The sequence below is a fragment of the Lissotriton helveticus genome, chromosome 3_2, assembly GCF_964261635.1.
Source record: "Lissotriton helveticus chromosome 3_2, aLisHel1.1, whole genome shotgun sequence".
Classification (NCBI taxonomy): domain Eukaryota; kingdom Metazoa; phylum Chordata; class Amphibia; order Caudata; family Salamandridae; genus Lissotriton; species Lissotriton helveticus.
This window is the reverse complement of record NC_136062.1, coordinates 127,880,254-127,898,029: the sequence shown is the minus strand read 5'-3', so window position 1 is coordinate 127,898,029 and position 17,776 is coordinate 127,880,254. Positions and strand designations below refer to the sequence as shown.

Sequence of the window (17,776 nt, the reverse complement as noted above, 5' to 3'; positions counted from 1 at the left end):
GTGTAATTATGTGGCACTGAGTGGTATTTGGAGTGTATGTTGCTTTGAGGGCAGTGTAATTATGTAGCATATACTTATGTGCCACTGAGTGGTATTGTGTGGAGTGTATGTTGTATTCAGTAGAGTGTAATTGTGTGGTGTGTAATTATGTGTCACTGAGTGGTACTGTTTGGAGTGTATGCTGCATTGAGTGCAGTGTAAATATGTAGCATATAATTATGTGGTACTGAGTGGTATTGTGTGGAGTGTGTTGCATTCAGTAGAGTGTAGTTATGTGGCATGTAATTATGTGGCACTGCAACCTTAACCATGCAATGCACTCATTTGAGTGCTCCCTACATTTCAGATTCGGTAATTTACCGATTCGGTATTTTAAGGAATCTGTAATTTATCGCTTCCTTAAATTACCGATTCGGTAAATTACCAAATCTGAAATGTAGCCACCTACATCTCAATAGCCTAATACTGGTCGGTAACGGCCGAAATTCGGTAATTTCGGCCGTTACCGACCGGTATTAGGCTTCCTACATCTGGCCCACAGTTGGTTAGCACATAGTGGGGGACCCCCCCCCCCTGTGGGGTCAAAGGGTCATGCATGTGAATATCCTCACACAGTCCAGCAGAGTTCCTGCTGTTGACAACAACATTGATTTACGACAAATACCATATATAGGGAGCATAGTAGTTATCACAGCGGATGTGTATCCCAAGATGTAATAGGGTACACATGATTTGCCGAGGCTTTCATGGATGCATAGTCATAGCAGTTCAGATCACACCATGGAGGGCGAAGATAAGGCTATGTCCGCTGACCGAATATGCTGAAATTGTATTTATTCGCACTGGGGTTGGTGCTGCATTCTCCTTCTATTGTGCAGTTAGAAACGGGAAATGTAAAGAAATATCTGTGAATGTACTGGACACACTCAGCAGTCAAGAAAGTAAAAGATTAAGCACTTCATGTATTTCTGGACTGCGACGTAAGCAATAGTTTTACACAGCCGAAACAAATCAAGGTACTACGGGCGAGGCACAAAAGAAACAATCACTGGCCTGATTTGACACCATTAATTTGTTCGCCATAATTTTATTTATTTTGAAAGTTTTATATAGCGCGAACAAGATCTTTGCAGATATCAGAGCGCTTTACAGGACACGAGGGTGATAGAGTAATAGAATGTAATAGTTGAGGTAGTTAGGTACAAGGTGCATACTTACATAGGTAGGTCAAAAAAACAAGAGGTAGGTCACAGGTGAGGTAGTGTCTGTACAAGGTGCATAGTCAAACAGTTGCGCCAATAATATAAAAGTACAAAAATAAGCATATACTTTTTTAAGCGTGCTTAAAATGTTTTTCTGGAGATAACAAAGGTGGGCATAGTTGAGGTAGGTGAGTGCAGGATGTATAGTCACACAGGTACATCAGTAGTACAAGAGTAGGGATATTTGAGGTGGTGTAGGTACAGTGTGCAAGGTCAGACAGGTGCGTCAACAATATAACAATATACAAAGAGGGAACGTATACAATCAAATAAGTCATAATACAAGTAGTACAAGTAGACCAAGGGGTCAGGCAGGTATTACGGAGCGGATTCATGAGGAATACAGAATAATAGATCATGTGTATTTAGCCATGAGGATCGCTTTTACTTCTTTCTTAAACAGTTTGTTGGAGGAGATGAGCCTGGTTTCAGGAGGGAGTGAGTTCCAGATCCTGGGTGCATTCCTGAAAAGGAGCGTTTATAGGTTTTTTCCTTCCGGAATCTTCGAGGCTTCAGTAGAAGATTGTTTGTGCTTCTAGTAGTTCTAGAGCCACCCGAAATTGTCAGCTTTTGAGTGAGGTAGGCGGGTGAGTTTATGTGTACAGCCTTGTGAGTCATGCAGGCGATTTTCAGATGTATTCTGGCTTCAAAAGGTAGCCAGTTCAGGGATTTAAAGTCAGGGGAAATATGCGAGTGTTTTTTTGATCCAGTGATGAGTCTCGCTGCAGCATTATGGCACGCTATTAGGGGTGCCGTTGTAGTTAGGGGGAGCCCGCAGAGGGCGGTGCTACCGTATTCTATGTGAGGGATGACTATAGATTGTACTGCAGTTTGGAAGTCTTTGGCTGGAAGGAAGGGTTTAAGTTTTCTCAAGGTATTGATTTGGAAGTTCGCTCCTTTGGTTGCCTTGCTGATGTGCTGCTGCATGTTGAGATTGGCGTCAAGTGTTATGCCTAAAGATTTTGCTGAGTCTACGAAGGTAGGTTGTACATTTAGAGCCGTTAAGTGCTTAAGCCATGTTTGAGCCGTAGAGATTTTTGCGGGAGGTGAGATCAGGAGGAACTCAGTCTTCAGGGCATTGAGTTTGAGGTGATTCTCGGCAAGCCAGGATTGGGTGTTTCTGATCGTGGTGTTCAGAAGCATGATGTCCTTGGGAGATTGTATTTTGAGATAAAGTTGGGTGTCGTCGGCATACATGTGAAAGTGAACATTGGATGTCTGTAGCAAAGTAGTGAGAGGTTCCATCACTAGGTTGAACAGCGTTGGGGAGAGGGAGGATCCTTGAGGGACGCCTAGCGATACAGGTACCGGAGAGGACATCAGGTTGTTGCTTTTGAATCTTTGTGACCGGTTGTGTAGAAAGGAGGTGAACCACTTGAGAACAGTCCCTGATATTCCCATTCTTGTGTTTAACAGTTCGAGTAAGTTCTCATGTTTAACTGTGTCGAATGCTGAGGAGAGATCCAGAAGGATGAGGAGGCAGGTATCGTTTTGGTCTAGGATTTGGAGGGCGTCGTCCACTATGTGGGTCATGGCAGTTTCGGTACTGTGCCCTGCACGGAAGCCTGATTGATGAGCGTTGAGGAGATCAAACTTGTCTATGTGTTTAGTCAGTTGTAGCTGTACGCATTTTTCCAACAGTTTAGCGAGGGTGGGAATATTTGTGATAGGGCGGTAATTGTTTAGATCAGTGGGGTCTGCGGTTGTTTTTTTTAGTAGAGGTGTGACTTGTCCGACTTTGAGGGCGTCAGGGATGGATCCTTGTTGAAGAGAGCTATTGATAATTTTAGTCCAGAGCGGGAGGAGCAAAGGGGTAAAGTCTTTTACAGCGTTTGCAGGAAGGGGGTCAGTGAGGTGATTGGATGGTTTCAGGGTGCTGAGCAATCTGCCAATTTCTTCTTCAGAGTATGTGCCAAAGGATGACCATGTAGCATTGTTCTTTGGTTCAGGCGCTGCTGTGTGATGGGGGTTGGAGTAAAGGCTTGCGTCATTGAGGAGATCGCTTCTTATGTTGTCGGTTTTTTGGTTAAAGAAAGCAGAGAAGTCTTCACAGGAAGGTGTAACGCCCATGGTGCTGAGTGTCTGGGGTTGTTCTTTGGATTGTGTTCTGATTAACTCAAACAATTTCCTTGGGCGGTTTTTTGCTTGGGCGAGCTGGAGGCTGAAGAAATCTTTTTGAGCGTTTTATTTTCCTGAAGTAGGCGTTTCTCTGTTTCTTCAGGCTTTTTAGGTGCAGTGCAGAGGGGGCTGACCTCCAAGTGCGCTCTGCCATTCGCATGGCCCGTCTATCCTCATTGAGGCTCCCGTCATACCATACAATTTTAACTATGAAACGCTCTGTGCGAATGTCCGGTCATTTCAGCAGAAAATGTGCACTCCATAAACCAGTGCCAGTCACAGGTTGCTTCAGTTGAGCCACATTTTGCTCGCCTTATCGCCAGTGCAGCCAGGCGGGTTGCGTAAGTTTGTTACCTAACAGGCGTGCTGTGGTTCCAAGCTGGGAAACACTGGGTTATAACACAATTGTTACAACTATTAAAGTACACATTGGCATTCCCATTACCCAACACACTGGCATATTGCATGCACCAGTGAATTCTACTAGTGAAGCAGCTGTTCTATTGTGCTCCAGCTTTGTTACGTTTCCGAGTGACAGCGCTCAAAAACAACCATATTGTGAGCTTTTTTGTATTGCTGTGTCAATAAAGCGCTTCAACGCCTCGTCGTAAGTAGCAAGCGCAATATAAATGCAATTGCAGTACAACAAAATGAGTTTGAAGCTTTACAGCGTGTCAGTCTGATGTATAGCTTTCATACAAGGTGTCTAAAAGGCGCTAAGAAGAAAGACGCTGCAAGTCATTCACATGAAAGGCTGAGTAAATCTGTAGTCAATAGTAAAGTATCATGAAGGCATCCACTCTCTTTTCAAGTTTAAGACAAACCTAAATCAATGTGTAGCACGTCGATATGACAGTGCATAACCAGTCTATGATTATTTACCTGCCGCCTTGAGATTTTCCACAAACACAGATTTTAGGGTAGGAGAATATCCCAGCAATCTGTGCTAGGAAGTTCGAGTGTGCTCAACAGCGTCATAATCTGAAGACCCTAAATGTAGTCCATGCCTGGATCCTGTGGTCTGTGTGGAGAGTTCAATAGGAAACATATCGTTTCCACTGCTGTTCGCGTGTACGACTTTCTTCCACACTCTCCGATCAGGGTGCGTGGTATTTAGAGCTCAGGCCAGGGTTTGTGAGTTTAAATATAGGAAACTAACGCGCGCTTCACGGTGGCGTTGCCCCGGGCCCCTCTTCTGCTTCTGACTGACAGTGCTCTCAAGTGCGGGTTTGTAGGTGAGACATGACAGCATCCAGGCAGGAGCCAGACTGCTGGACACTGCTCCCCTGCACACTGCTGTGGGGGGGCCTCCTCAGCCCGGGGCGTGGAGGAGGACACGGGGAGGCACCAGGCAGCCGCGGGTGGCGCGTGGGCAGTGACAGAGTCTGCTGAGCTAGCTTGGCAGGCGACAGGCACGGCCGGACGAGTTCCTGGCAGCGCGAGGCTCGGACCGGGCTGCTTCAGGGAGCGGGCGCAGCACTGGGCGATGCTACCGGGGCAGTCCAAGGAGGCAGAGGAGGTCTCGTGAGGACGCGCTGCGGGTTAGAGATGCGCAAGGTAAACAACCTGCGTCCACTTCACTTTTTTATTTCCCGATCTTTCTTTTTAAATGTAATGCATGTTTACAATGCTGTACACCACAAGCGACTGTGACCGTTAAAGTATACGGAAATCTTTATGTAGTACTCTGTAGTGGAGTCGAGTAGCTTCTAATATTTGGGATCTGATTAGTAGGAGATAAAGAAATGTGTCCAAGATCACACAATGCAAGATCAGAATGTAAGTCACCTGAGCCCAGGCAGTGGGCCGAGTCCCGCCCGTCCTGAACACCGGCAGTTCTAACAAGGGGATGTTAAGCTGGCCCACTTCTCACGCACATTAGTAAAATTCAGCGGCAGTCCAGCGAATCATGGCAGCTAGCGACAGCATGCATCAGTGAGCACTCTACAGCGTTTCAGAGCCTCCCCTGGGGCGGGACTTCCGCCTTCTGCGGGAAGCCCGCCCCCACTAAGTGACTGGACGAGAAGGTGGAAGTCCCGCCCTAGGGGAGGCTGGGAAACGCTGTAGGCACGTTACCCCGCACGTAGGAGGAGCAGAGGCCGCCGATGCAAGTCAGTGAAGCCCCGCGTGACGGAGCCTGTAACCCGGTGAGTGGGGCGGGTGAGGCTTAGTTGTAGGGTGTGTATGTGCGCGCGTGTGTGCCTGAGAGTGTGTGCGCATGCGTGTGTGTGTGCATGCGTGTGTGTGCGTGTGTCTCTCTGTGTGTGCTTTCAAGGGAGACAGGAGATGGTCAACGCGCGCGCGACCTGATCCGATTCCGTCGTGCTGCGCGTGACCATCTCTTGTCTCCTTGGAAGCAGGGTGGACGGCTATAGGTCTCGCGGCGAGAGTGCGCTTTGCGCGCTATTCGCCAGGGCGAGACCTAAACAACATGTTAGAAGAGCCTGTGGCCAGATGATACTGCAGCATTAAAAGCAGGTGTGCGACAACCTAGGTCACCGTATGAAGAAAAGGCAAATAAACGTTATATGCACGGTTTTACTATTGCTGTCAAATCTCATTTCCATAAATCATAACATTTTGATCACAGAGAAGTAGCATACCGGAAAATGCATGCATGTAGCAACGCCAGTACTAGTGCAACACTTAAAGAGGGGAAAACAAGTTTTCAAAATCAGTATACTGCACGGGGTGATGAATGCAAACAACTTTTATTTGGTTGTTTGTCTTAATGCAGTATCAGCAACAGTGCCACCGGGACTAAAAGTAGGGTGGAATAAATTGCAGTCTAGGCTGCTGGACTGGATAACAACATTTCCGAACTTGATTACCAAAACAAACCTACACTGGACAAAAAGGTGGCGCAAGTCAATCTACCTCCAATGTCCAATTTCCACAGAAATTAACTATAACTCCAAGTTTGGAAATTACTGGTGCCACCCGTCCCCTGGATACCTCTATCGTCTTATCCTCACTGTGATTTAAGTCCGTGATACTTCAGTGCTCTCATCCAAAATGTGCAGGTTTAAAATCACAGTAACTCCTGTAAATAAAATTCCTTCAGTCACACCATTTAATCATTATCTGCACGGCCCTTCTTTTCTTCATGGTGCTACTGGATTACAGGCATCAGCCCTAAATTATCCCTTCTGCATATTTTTCCTTTCAAAATAAAAGTTGTAAAAAAGGTTAAAATAGCACAATTGTGTTTAAGGTTGGACTTAATTCTAAGCCCAAAATTAAATAAAAAGCATTTTAAGGGAGCCAATGACTTCTGGAAGAGATTCCTCTTTGTATAAAAAAAAATCTTTTATGTAGGTGGATATATGCTTGTGTCTATCAACTAAATTACATTTTCCTGATGATGGCCATTATTTCCTCGTCTTCCGTTTATGTAAAACAGAGAGGTGGTGTTCATCCCAATACAAGTCAGCATTATGAAAGAAGGGAAAAATTTCTTTAAATGCAAAAATAAAGGAGTAAGCTCAAGGTAACCCACATTTTTCCTAAAGACAGAATACATTCAGCAGTTCAAATCACTGCCGGAGTGATTAGAATTGCGAGCCTGAATACTAGTTCCACTGGGAAACCACAGCCAAATTATTACCGGCCTCATTCAAAAAACAATGTGACAGTAACTGCACAGGGAAACTGTGAAAGAGAACTCCTATTAAAACTACCACCGAAACAGGTTGACCATAACTGGCATAATTCACAACGATGTTTACACATCACATGCCATTACAACACTGTCATTACAACAACTGCGTTGTTACATCGCATGCCATTACAACACAAGCCGTTACAATGACTTGCTGTAGGGGGCAAAAGGTGTTGGATTTTAAATCAAACACCTTTTCTACTTTTGCACTGACTTAAGTTGGAATAGTAGAATTATACGATTCCAACATTCAGCGCCCCTCCCTACAGCAAGTCGTTGTAATTACTTGGGTTGTAATGGTCTGAGATGTAACAACGCTGTTGTTGTAATGATCGCATTATAATGGCATCGGTTGTAAAATGGCATATACTCTCAAACCAGCCAATGGCAGGTACATTAGATGTTTGAATTGAGAGAGTCAGATTAGTTTATATTAACTGGCATCTGGAGCAGGCAATATATTGAACAGCACACTAGTGGAAGCCCCAGACATGAGTATTGATCACTCAATGATCATATTCGGAAACGAGTGAGACTTTGGAATACGGACGATTTCCCTCTTATGTGAGTGAAACCTGTGACATTTCCATATCAGTATCAAACATACTCATGACCCTTACTTCAGCCATTATAGATGAAAAATGGGTCACTCACAGCAGACTCTGAGCCAGTTATCTTCTGTAATCCAGATGAATCTTTGTTGGTGCCCTAATGGACATTATAATTCTGTCACCAAGAAACACGAAGCAGAAGCAAGAGTTACGAGGATAGTAATAAGCTGTATAGGCGGATTAAAGATCGTAAAAAAGGATGCTGTGAGCCCGTGGTCTATGGTGTGCACTTCTGGATGCCCAGCTATTTGGTTAAGGTACAGGAACTGTGGTTATAATATAGTGTGTGTATTTTCTATGACGAAGGTGAAAAATATTGGTTTGCTACCTTCCAATAGCATTCCAGAAAAGCGGCCAAGATAAAGCAGCAGACAGATTAACTTTCATCCCAGAAGGTGGAAAAACAGAGTGCCTGGTCATTTGTCGCAGTGTTTGAGTGGTGCAATGGACATTAACTGTCCAAATCACAATAACTCTGAGCCTAAGAGTGCATAGATGAAATAGACACACTGTTTGAGAGCAGGTGGTGAATCTGGACTGAAAATTCAAAAACACGTGAGGGACAATAAAGGGTATATGTGCTGAGTTTTGATCAGACCAGAAAGAAAATTGTTGAGAGGAGTATACAAAAGTTACATTAAAAAAAAAAATCTGTAGGCAGGGTCCCTCCATCACCAGTGGAAATTGATAAACTGATTGTATGGTGGTAACGGTCTACAAAGGGAAGGCAATAGCATGAGTGGTATGGTCACTACTTTTTGTGAAAACGTGGCTGTGCACACAGGGCATATTCAAGTTTATTGTGCCATGAAAAAGGCTCTCGGGCAAGAACAATATTTTACACAAGAACACTACGGTATGCTGGATTAAAATGTACAAGCCCCCTTTTCACACTGGCATGCAAAAATTACTGAAACGCATCTCAAACAAACATACAGTTGCATCATGTTTCTGACCTTTGGTCTACTTTTCTTTGTTGCAGCAGATCTTTGATGCTGGCCATTCTCACAAGTGCATTTCCATTGGGGTGATTCCAGCACCACACCTAAATACATTTTAGAAAATGAATGATCGCAAGATCTTCATCTAATTAGACATTTGTAAAGTAGTACACACACGGATATCAAAAGTGCTCTCATGCCTAGCTTTCCTGCTCACTCAACAAATCGGGCTCCACGAATTTGGGGGCACTATGTGGTGATTATGTATGTGACTTCCAGGATTCAGGGCATTCTTGAGGAGTCATGTCGATTGAGTCTGACCGTAGCCATATATGGTAAGGAGAACGTGACAGTACTCCTAACTGTCCAATAGAGGCCTGCCCGAACCATCAAAGAATAAAAGTGAGTGTGGACTGACATTCTGGTTTCATCCCATGGATTATCTGCGGTTTGTTGCTGTTGCGGATTTTGGGAATGCAAGACTGGGCACCCTTACGGATAAGAGTATGCCACCTGTTATAAAGTAACCCCCTTTCATCTCTAAAGTACAGTAGATTGTAATCATTGCACTGACTGTACAGTGCCTCCTGACCATGGCTATGTACAAATACTTGCATATCTCCAACCTGAGAGAGTAGTTACATTTCTGGCTAATTCTGGTGGTAAACGGCGCACTACAATAGGTTTGAAAACACAAACTGCAAAATTTGTTAAAAACAAATGTTGGTTTAAGTAGAAAATGACTTTTTCAAATGTGATGGGCACATGACGCAACTAACATAAAATAACCTCATGATAGGAAGGGATTGAGAAATCACAATGGAAGGTGGTTTAACACTCCTTAATAAATACCGTGTTTCTGATGCCTAAAAGCTAAAACACCCTTTATCACTTAGAACATTTCTTGCCATGTTTGCTGTTGTCAGCATTTCCAAAGTAATTTTCTCTTACTGAATTAATAGCAACCACTATTTACCTAAAGGAGTGATTTTATGAAAGGGTGGTTTTTCCTCTTGTGCTCTCGCTCTCCCTTGTTAATCTTTAGTTGAGAAGTAGTTCATTATTTTAATGCTTCAAAAAAAAAAACCCCGAACAAGACAAGTGACACATGTTTTGCCTATATTCGGGAATTCTTTATTTAGCAATTTTTTTCACAATTGTATTTTTGGTGCATAATGATAAGGGTAATGTTACTTACCCAGTTAGCATCTGTACTTGGCATATAGAGCTGTAGATTCACATGCTTTGCATAGTCCAGCCATCTAGTGATGGGTCCAGATATTAGCAAGTTGTTTTCCTAGTCACGAGGTAAAGTGACTCGTCCATTCGGTGATAGTGCGCATGGGCATCGACTCCACTGTTAGATTGCTTTCCCGCAAGAGAGTGAAAATGGCGTAAGTAAGTGTAGTATGGAGATGTTCATGTGTATAAATGTATAATGCAGAACTGCAACAACTACAAGGAAGCGGGTGGGCGCATGTGAATCTAAAGCTCTACATGTCAAGAACAGATGCTTACTGGGTAAGTAACATTATCCATTCGAGGCATGTGTGCTGTAGATACACATGCTTTGCATAGACTACAAAGCAGTGTACTCCCAAAGTGGTGGCTAACCTGTAGATGTTGCAGTTGTTTGGAACAGTGTTTTTAGTACTGCTTGACCTACCTTAGTCTGTTGACGTGCTAACACATCTACAACATAGGGTTTGGTAAATGTGTGTGGTGTAGACCATGTAGCTGCCTTACATATGTCATCAAGAGGGATGTTGCCCAAATAGGCCACTGACTACCCTATTTTGCAAAGGGGAATGCACTCTAGGAGGTATGGTTACAGTTCTTTTAGCTTAAATGTAGCAAGTTTAAACACATTCCACAATCCATCTGTCAATACCAGAGTTTGAGATAGGATTGCCTTTGTGAGGTGGAGCAAATGCAACAAACAGTTTTTTTGCTTTGAAAAAGTCTATTGTCCCATCTATGTAGTACAGTAAAGCTATTTTAACATCAAGCGTGTGAATAGCGCATTCTACCACAGAATCAGGTGGAGGAAAGAAAAATGGTAACTCAACCGATTGGTTTATATGAAAAACAGAAACGACCTTAGGAAGGAATTTTGGGTTGGTGCGGACAACTATCCGATGTTTGTGCAGCTGAAACGTTCTTCTAAAGTTAATGACTGTAGCTCACCAAATCTCCTCAGCGATGTGACTGCAATGAGGAATGCAACTTTCCGTGAGAGGAATTGTAAAGGGCACTTGTGTAATGGTACAAAAGTTGGGCCCATGAGGCTTGTGAAAACAATGTTGAGATTCCACACTGGGGCATGGAGAATCCTCGGTGGTATTACCTTTCTCAAGCCTTCCATAACTGAAACTTTAAATAGTGTCAGAAGTTGTCTATTCTGTAAGTATGCAGCTACTGCTGCAAAGTGCAAATGAATAGATGTGTAAGCTAGTTCTGTTTGCTGTAATTGTAACAATAAACATCAAAAGGATTGAGTCTGTTGTTATTGCAATATACAACAAATCTTTTCCACTTTGCTGCATAGCATGCTCTGGTGGTAGGCCTTCTTGATTCTTTCCGAATATTCATACAGTCTGGTAGTAGATTTAAATAACCAAACTGTGACTTTAGGAGCCAGATCGCTAAATTCAGTTCTTTGGGATTTGGGTGTCTGACTTGGTTCTATGTGAGGAGATTGGAGGCAAGGTGCAGTTTTTGATGTGAAACTAGTGACAGCTCAAACAGGGTGGTGTACCATGGTTGACGGGCCCATGTTGGAGCTATCAGAATTAGTGTGGGGGATGTTTGCCTGAGTTTCCAAACCAACCATGGAATGAGCGGGAAAGGCGGAAAAGCATAGGTAAATATCCCTGACCAGTTCATCCATAGGGCATTATCCTTTGAGAGTGGGTGTGGCAACCTAAAGCCAAAGTTTGAGCATTTTGCGTTTTCGGCTGTGGCGAATACGTCTATTTGTGGAAATTCCTATCGTTGAAAGTATGAAAGGAGAACATTGGGTTAAGTTCCCACTTGTGAATTTGCTGCCTTCTTCTGCTGAGGAGATCGGCAACTTGATTGTTCACTCCTGGGAGATGTTCTGGCAGAAGATAAATCTTGTGATGGATCACCCAATTCTAAATGACTTGAGCGAGTGTCAACAGTTGGAGAGAGTGTGTCCTCCCTCCCCCTTGCTTCTGCACTTAATACATTGCTGTCATGTTGTCCGTTCGGACTAAGACAGTTTTGGCTATGAGGTGACTTTAAAAAGCTTTGAGTGATAGAAAAAATGCTAAAAGCTCTAGAAAGTTAATGTGGAGGGCCTTGAGCTTGTTGCTCCACATACCTTGTATTGTGTAGGTCGAAAAGGGTCGATAAAAGGACAGCCTGCTAATAACTTTTGTGGGTTCCACCACTGCAGACAGTGATGGGTACGGCTGTCTACCAACACTAGATCGGTTAATATACCCTGTGATTGATTACACTGATGTGCTAAGCACTCTTGTAGGGGGTGCATTTGAAGCCTTGCATGGAGTACAATTGCGATGCAAGACGTCATCATTCCCAGCAGTTGCATGAACACCTTGGCTGGTAATGCTTGGTTGGGTTGAAACTGTAGAATTGTAGTTTGAATATTAGGTATTTTCGATACTTTGGGAGAGGCTAGAACTTTGACTAGATTGGCTCATAGATAAGACTGCAGGTGAGATTTTTGAGCATTGATGGTGAACCCAATTGATGAAGTACATCTGTTGTGATCTGTGTGTGCTGTAGACATTGCTGGCTTTGATAATCCAGTCATCCAGATAGGGGAAGACGTAAATTTGTTGTCTTCAGAGAGGAGCAGCAACTACTGCCAGGCATTTGGTAAAAACTCTGGGCACTGTAGTCAATCTGAAGGAAAGCAACTTGAACTGGTAATGTTTGCCTGCTATCACAAATCTGAGGTATTTGTAATGAGCCAGAGAAATTGGAACGTGAAAATATAAGTCTTTTAAATCTAGAGTAGAGAAAGTCTGCTCTCTGTAAAAATGGGAGTACCTGTTGAAGTGTCACCATGTGAAAGTGTTCTGACAGTATATAATGGTTTAGCTCTCTGAGATCCAGAATTTTGGGGGATTAGAAAGTACAGAGAGTAAAGCCCTGGTACTGTATTGGAACTGGCTCTATCGCTCCTTTTAGTAACAGGGACTGGACCTCTTGTTTTAGCAAGTGTATGTGTTCTGGAGACAGCTTGTGAGATCGAGGTGGAATGTTTGGGGATTGCAGGTTAGTTCCAGGCAATAACTATGTTGGATAATTCCAAGCACCCATTTGTCCGATGTTATAGATGGCCAAATTGGGAGAAATTGGTGGTCTCCCCCCGACAGGTGTAGTGTAATCGGAGGGAAGCGTGGGCAAGTCACTGTTTGTTGGGGGAAGGGGAGTTAGAGTGTGTTGCCCTTACCCCTACGCTTAAAGTTGTTGCCCCTAAAACCTCCTTGAAAGAAACCTCTGGAAGGAGAGGACTGGTGGTTACCTTTGTAAGTTGATGTATTTTGATCTGTGAGTGTGGTTTTTGACCCTCCTCTGCAAAAGGAGCGACAAAAGGAGCTCTGTTGGAGGAAGTCAGGAATGCCCCCAAAGATCTAGCTACTTCAGTGTCTTTTTTCATTTTTTCTAACTCCTGGTCTACCTTAGAACCTATTAGGTGTTCCTTATCCAAAGGTTGTGTTAAGGTTTGATTGTTGGACCTCAGGTTTAAACCCTGAAATCCTTAACCAAGCGTATCTTCTGAGCAGGATGCAGGTGTTAACCTCTCTTGCTGCGGTGTCTGCAGCATTTAAAGCACATTGTTCAGAGGAATTAGAAATGATTTTACCTTCATTTACTAAGTCCTGTGTTTTAGCTTTATGCTAATCTGGAAGATATTGTAGTAACTGCCCCATTTAATCCCAGAGTGCCCTGTCATACCTGGATAAAAGTCCTTGCATGTTTGCAATACGCGGATGATTTGCAGCTGGAGCAGCTATGCGTTTGCCAGAAGCATAAATTAATTTGGACTTTTTATCTGGCGCAGGAGCATCCCCTGATATTTGAGAGTTTTCCCACTTGCGAGCATTAGCTACTGCAAAAGAATCTAATGGCAACTGTCCCTTGATGAATATAGGGTCTGTGGGAGAGGCCTTATATTTTTTGTCCACTCTAGGAGTTAAGATGCATGCTCTGACTGGATCTTTAAAGATCTCATTAGCATGTTGCATCATGCCTTTGAGAATGGGAAGTGTCTGTGATGACCTATGCGTGGATGCTAAAGTCTCAAACTAAAAATCTTCAAGTGATTCTTTGTGCATTTTTACTCCATGGCAATGTGCAGCCCGGACAAGGAGTTCTTGGTTTGATGCATTGTCATCTTGAGGAGAAGGTTTGGCTGGGTAAAGGTCTGGATCGGTGTCACCTGGGGGATCAATTATGTAATCTTTCCATGGATCTATTGGGAGATGTATCCCCCCTAATCATCTGCATTGTCATCATCCTAATGGTGAGACTGTGGTGAACCCTGAGGTGTAATTTGCAAAGGATTCTCAGGTGGAGAAGGTGGAGGTGGAGGAGGAGGTGAAAGTGAAGGGGATGGTGGATGCAAAGGACTTGTAGCTACAGATTTTCTATGCAAAGTGGATCTTGCAATAAGTGTCCTCATCCTGAAGGTTGCCTTTTCCAGGTGGTTTTGTATGAATATGACCAGTCTCCGAGTTAATATATATATCATTTGTTTTGCTTCTGGTTTGTTTTAAATAGAATAAAGTCCAGCCAAGGTTTTCGGTGCTGATGGCTTAGGTGCTGAGGCAGGCTGGCCTTTTGGAATGGGTTTCAGTACAGAGAATTTTGGCTCCGAGCTGGAATCGTGCTTGGACCCAGAAGGTTTCGACTCCAAAGAGGACTTTTGTCGACTTGGTACCGAACCGGAAGGTTAGACTGGTTGTTTTGGTGCTGGGCCTGTAGGCAGGACGTCGGAAACGTCTCGGTGTTGACCTTGGCCAAAAGGCAGAGGTGGTGTCGAAGCCTTATGTCTATTAGGAGTTTGTGGGGGCAAGGGATCTACGGCACTCCCGTTACCTTGTCCCTGATGCAGCTCCTCGGCGTCAATCTCGAGTTCCGAGTCTTGTTTGGAGAAGGCTTCCTCCTCCTCGCAGCTGATGCCCCGATGTCTTCTTGGCCGGCACCTTCACGGAAGACGTCCAGTGTGTCCTCGATGCTTTGACGCTGCATCTCTCGTAGTCGAGCCTGACGATCCCAAAGAATCTTTTTTGATTGAAACGATCTGCAAGCATCATAATTTTCTTCTTAGTGCTCGGGGTAAAGGCACAAGTTACACACTTCATGGGAATCGGTGTGCGGATACTTCGAGAGGCACCGAGGACAGAATTTAAACTGAGTTTGATTCATCGACGGAGAGCTAACAGAGCGCAGTTAGGCCATGTAGCTTTCCGATAAAAGGTCAATTCCGATGTTGAAACGATACGTGGAGAAGTGGGAATGCGTACGGAAACAATAACGTCGAGGTAGAGAGGAATGCGCATCGAGGGGAACCCGAAGAGCGGTTTCGAACCGGAGCATAGCAATATACGACTGAACCTGATGGCAGAATAAAACAATCTAACTATAGAGTCAGCGTCCATGCGCACTATCACCATAGGAGGAGTCACCTTACATTGTGACTAGGAAAGACTGCTTCGAAGAAAAACAACTTGCAAACATCCGGACCCAACACTAGATGACAGGAGTATGCAAAGCATGTGTATCTACTGCACACATGCCTCGAACATTGTGTTATACTTTTCTCCCACTAAATAGATCTAAAAATGTCTAACAACTCAAAACCAGTCAGCAAAATTTCAGTATACAATGTAAGAACAAGAATTTATGTAAACAATGTGACCTCCAAACTGGGCTTCTCAAATTTTTACAAATGAGGGGACGTGAAGCAAAGAGATGATTAAACATCTTACTCCATCAGAAAATTGACATCGCGATTTTAATGTGGCAGGGCGAACACTCTAAAACAGGTCAGTGCACTGCACCTAAGCCCTCAATTACATGCTACAAAGATTTGGTCAAAATTATTTCAGAATGTTATGCAACCTCTAACTGCCCCAGGAGGATTAGATGTACATTCCAAATAACCAACATGAATACAGCCATATATATGGTCCCCATTAGAACATAAATCAATGTTACAAGATACAATAATAAAACTTATTTTTGAGAATTCAATGCTCTCTTAAGAGTGAAGAATGAACATTATATAAATACTTCTTTACTCTGAAACAAGAATGCTTTTGTTGCTAACCTACTTTCGTTATATAAAATGTTCAAGCAAATTGTTTCCATTTAAAGTAAGGAATTTGGTATAATATTTTTAAAGTGTGATCCTCAGATTTCTAATCATGCAAATGTAATTCTTTCAAGAATAACCCACTTTTGGTGGTTTTCCCCCAAATGCAGGGTAACATGTCAAAGTAAAATAAGTTCACTTACTGGCATCCGCCTTCCAACAAAAGAATGAGAATACTGCTTAAGATCTGTATCTGCCAAAGAAGAGGGAACTACAAAATATTCTGGAAGGCTGGAAAAGCAAAAACATTGATAACATTTTTTTTAGATTTGAAAAGCATTACTGTGAATCTTATTAAAGCCACGAAGGCATTAAAGCCAAATTTAGACAAGTCAATAAAATAAGACCCCATAAGCAAATGAGCCGTGCTGATTTAGAAAAAGCAATTTAAACAAGCTATCAATGCTCAAAACATCTAGCAAAAGGAAATCTCTAGGTAAATTTAAAAAGCCGTTCTAACACCACAATTATTTTTTTCAAAATTTCACTGGTGAACTACAATGACCATAGTGTATGAGTAGTGAACAAGTTACTTACCTTCGGTAACGATATATCTGTAAGAAACAGTAGTTAGTATTAGATTCCTTACCTTAGAATATCCCCAGGCGTCAGTCTGGATCCGGAAACTTTTGCGTAGCAGTACCCCTGCGCGTCGGTAGGCGTCGTCTGCAGGCGTCCCCTGCGGCTCCGCGTCGTCGGCGTCGTGCGCCGTGATGACGTCGCTGGAGTATATAGACGCCGCCTCCGCGCGCTGACGTCAGTTCTTTGCACACAGCTTTTCCGCGCCAGAACACGCAGAGCCATGTGAGAACCAACACTGGTGCCATTTGAAAACTAGGGCCCTGAAAGGGATGTCCTTAACCCTAGGTATCAGTTCGCAGAACGGGGAGGATGGGAGGGGCGGTAAGGAATCTAATACTAACTACTGTTTCTTACAGATATATCGTTACCGAAGGTAAGTAACTTGTTCATCTGAAAGAAACCGGTTAGTATTAGATTCCTTACCTTAGAATAGATACCCCAGCAATACCAACCCCGGTGGTGGGTCTGCGAACCAATACAACCTACACCAGAAAGTCCTGGAGGACCGAACGGCCAAAGAAGCCATCCCTCCGGACTTGACTGTCCAGGCAGTAGTGCCTCGCAAAGGTGTGCAGCGAGGCCCACGTGGCCGCCTGGCAAATGTCCTGCAAAGGGACTCCCCGGCCCAGGGCAGTAGTAGCCGCTGTGGCCCGAGTGGAATGGGCCCTCAGCCCAACAGGAGGCTCCTTCCGAGCCAAAGAGTAGCATGCTTTGATGCACAGGACGACCCACCGAGAGATGGTCCGTTTCTGTACCGCCCTTCCCTTCTTTTCACCCACGTAGCCAACAAACAGTTGGTCATCCACCCGGAACTGGCGTGTGCGATCCATATAGAATGAAAGCGCACGTTTTGGGTCCAGACGATGGAGCCGCTCTTCATCCTTTGAAGGATGCGGAGGCGGGAAGAAGGAGGGCAAGGTGATGGACTGCCCAATGTGAAAAGCAGAGACTACCTTGGGCAGGAAAGAAGGTCTAGTCCGAAGAACCACCTTATCAGGATGAACAGACAAGAAAGGAGGTTGAATAGAAAGAGCCTGGAGCTCACTCACTCTCCTGGCAGAGGTGATGGCTACCAGGAAGGCCGTCTTTAAGGTGAGAAGACGGAGAGGACAGGAATGAAGGGGCTCAAAGGGAGCGCACATCAGGAAAGTCAAAACCAGGTTCAAGTCCCACTGAGGCATCACGAACGGAGTTGGAGGATACATGTGCGTGATGCCCTTCAAGAA

The 17,776-nt window shown here is 44.0% G+C and overlaps 1 protein-coding gene across 1 annotated transcript in view; it reads right to left on the bottom strand.

Moving 5' to 3' along the window:
* The window catches only part of MTMR10 (myotubularin related protein 10), a 434,430-nt gene that overhangs the window by 174,584 nt on the left and 242,070 nt on the right, over positions 1-17,776 (bottom strand). The window contains exons 8-9 of the mRNA XM_078684918.1: positions 16,112-16,199; positions 8,609-8,697 (exon numbers count right to left, since the gene is read on the bottom strand). Coding sequence (XP_078541044.1) covers positions 8,609-8,697; positions 16,112-16,199 — 177 coding nt within the window. The remainder of the gene's footprint in view (positions 1-8,608; positions 8,698-16,111; positions 16,200-17,776) is intronic.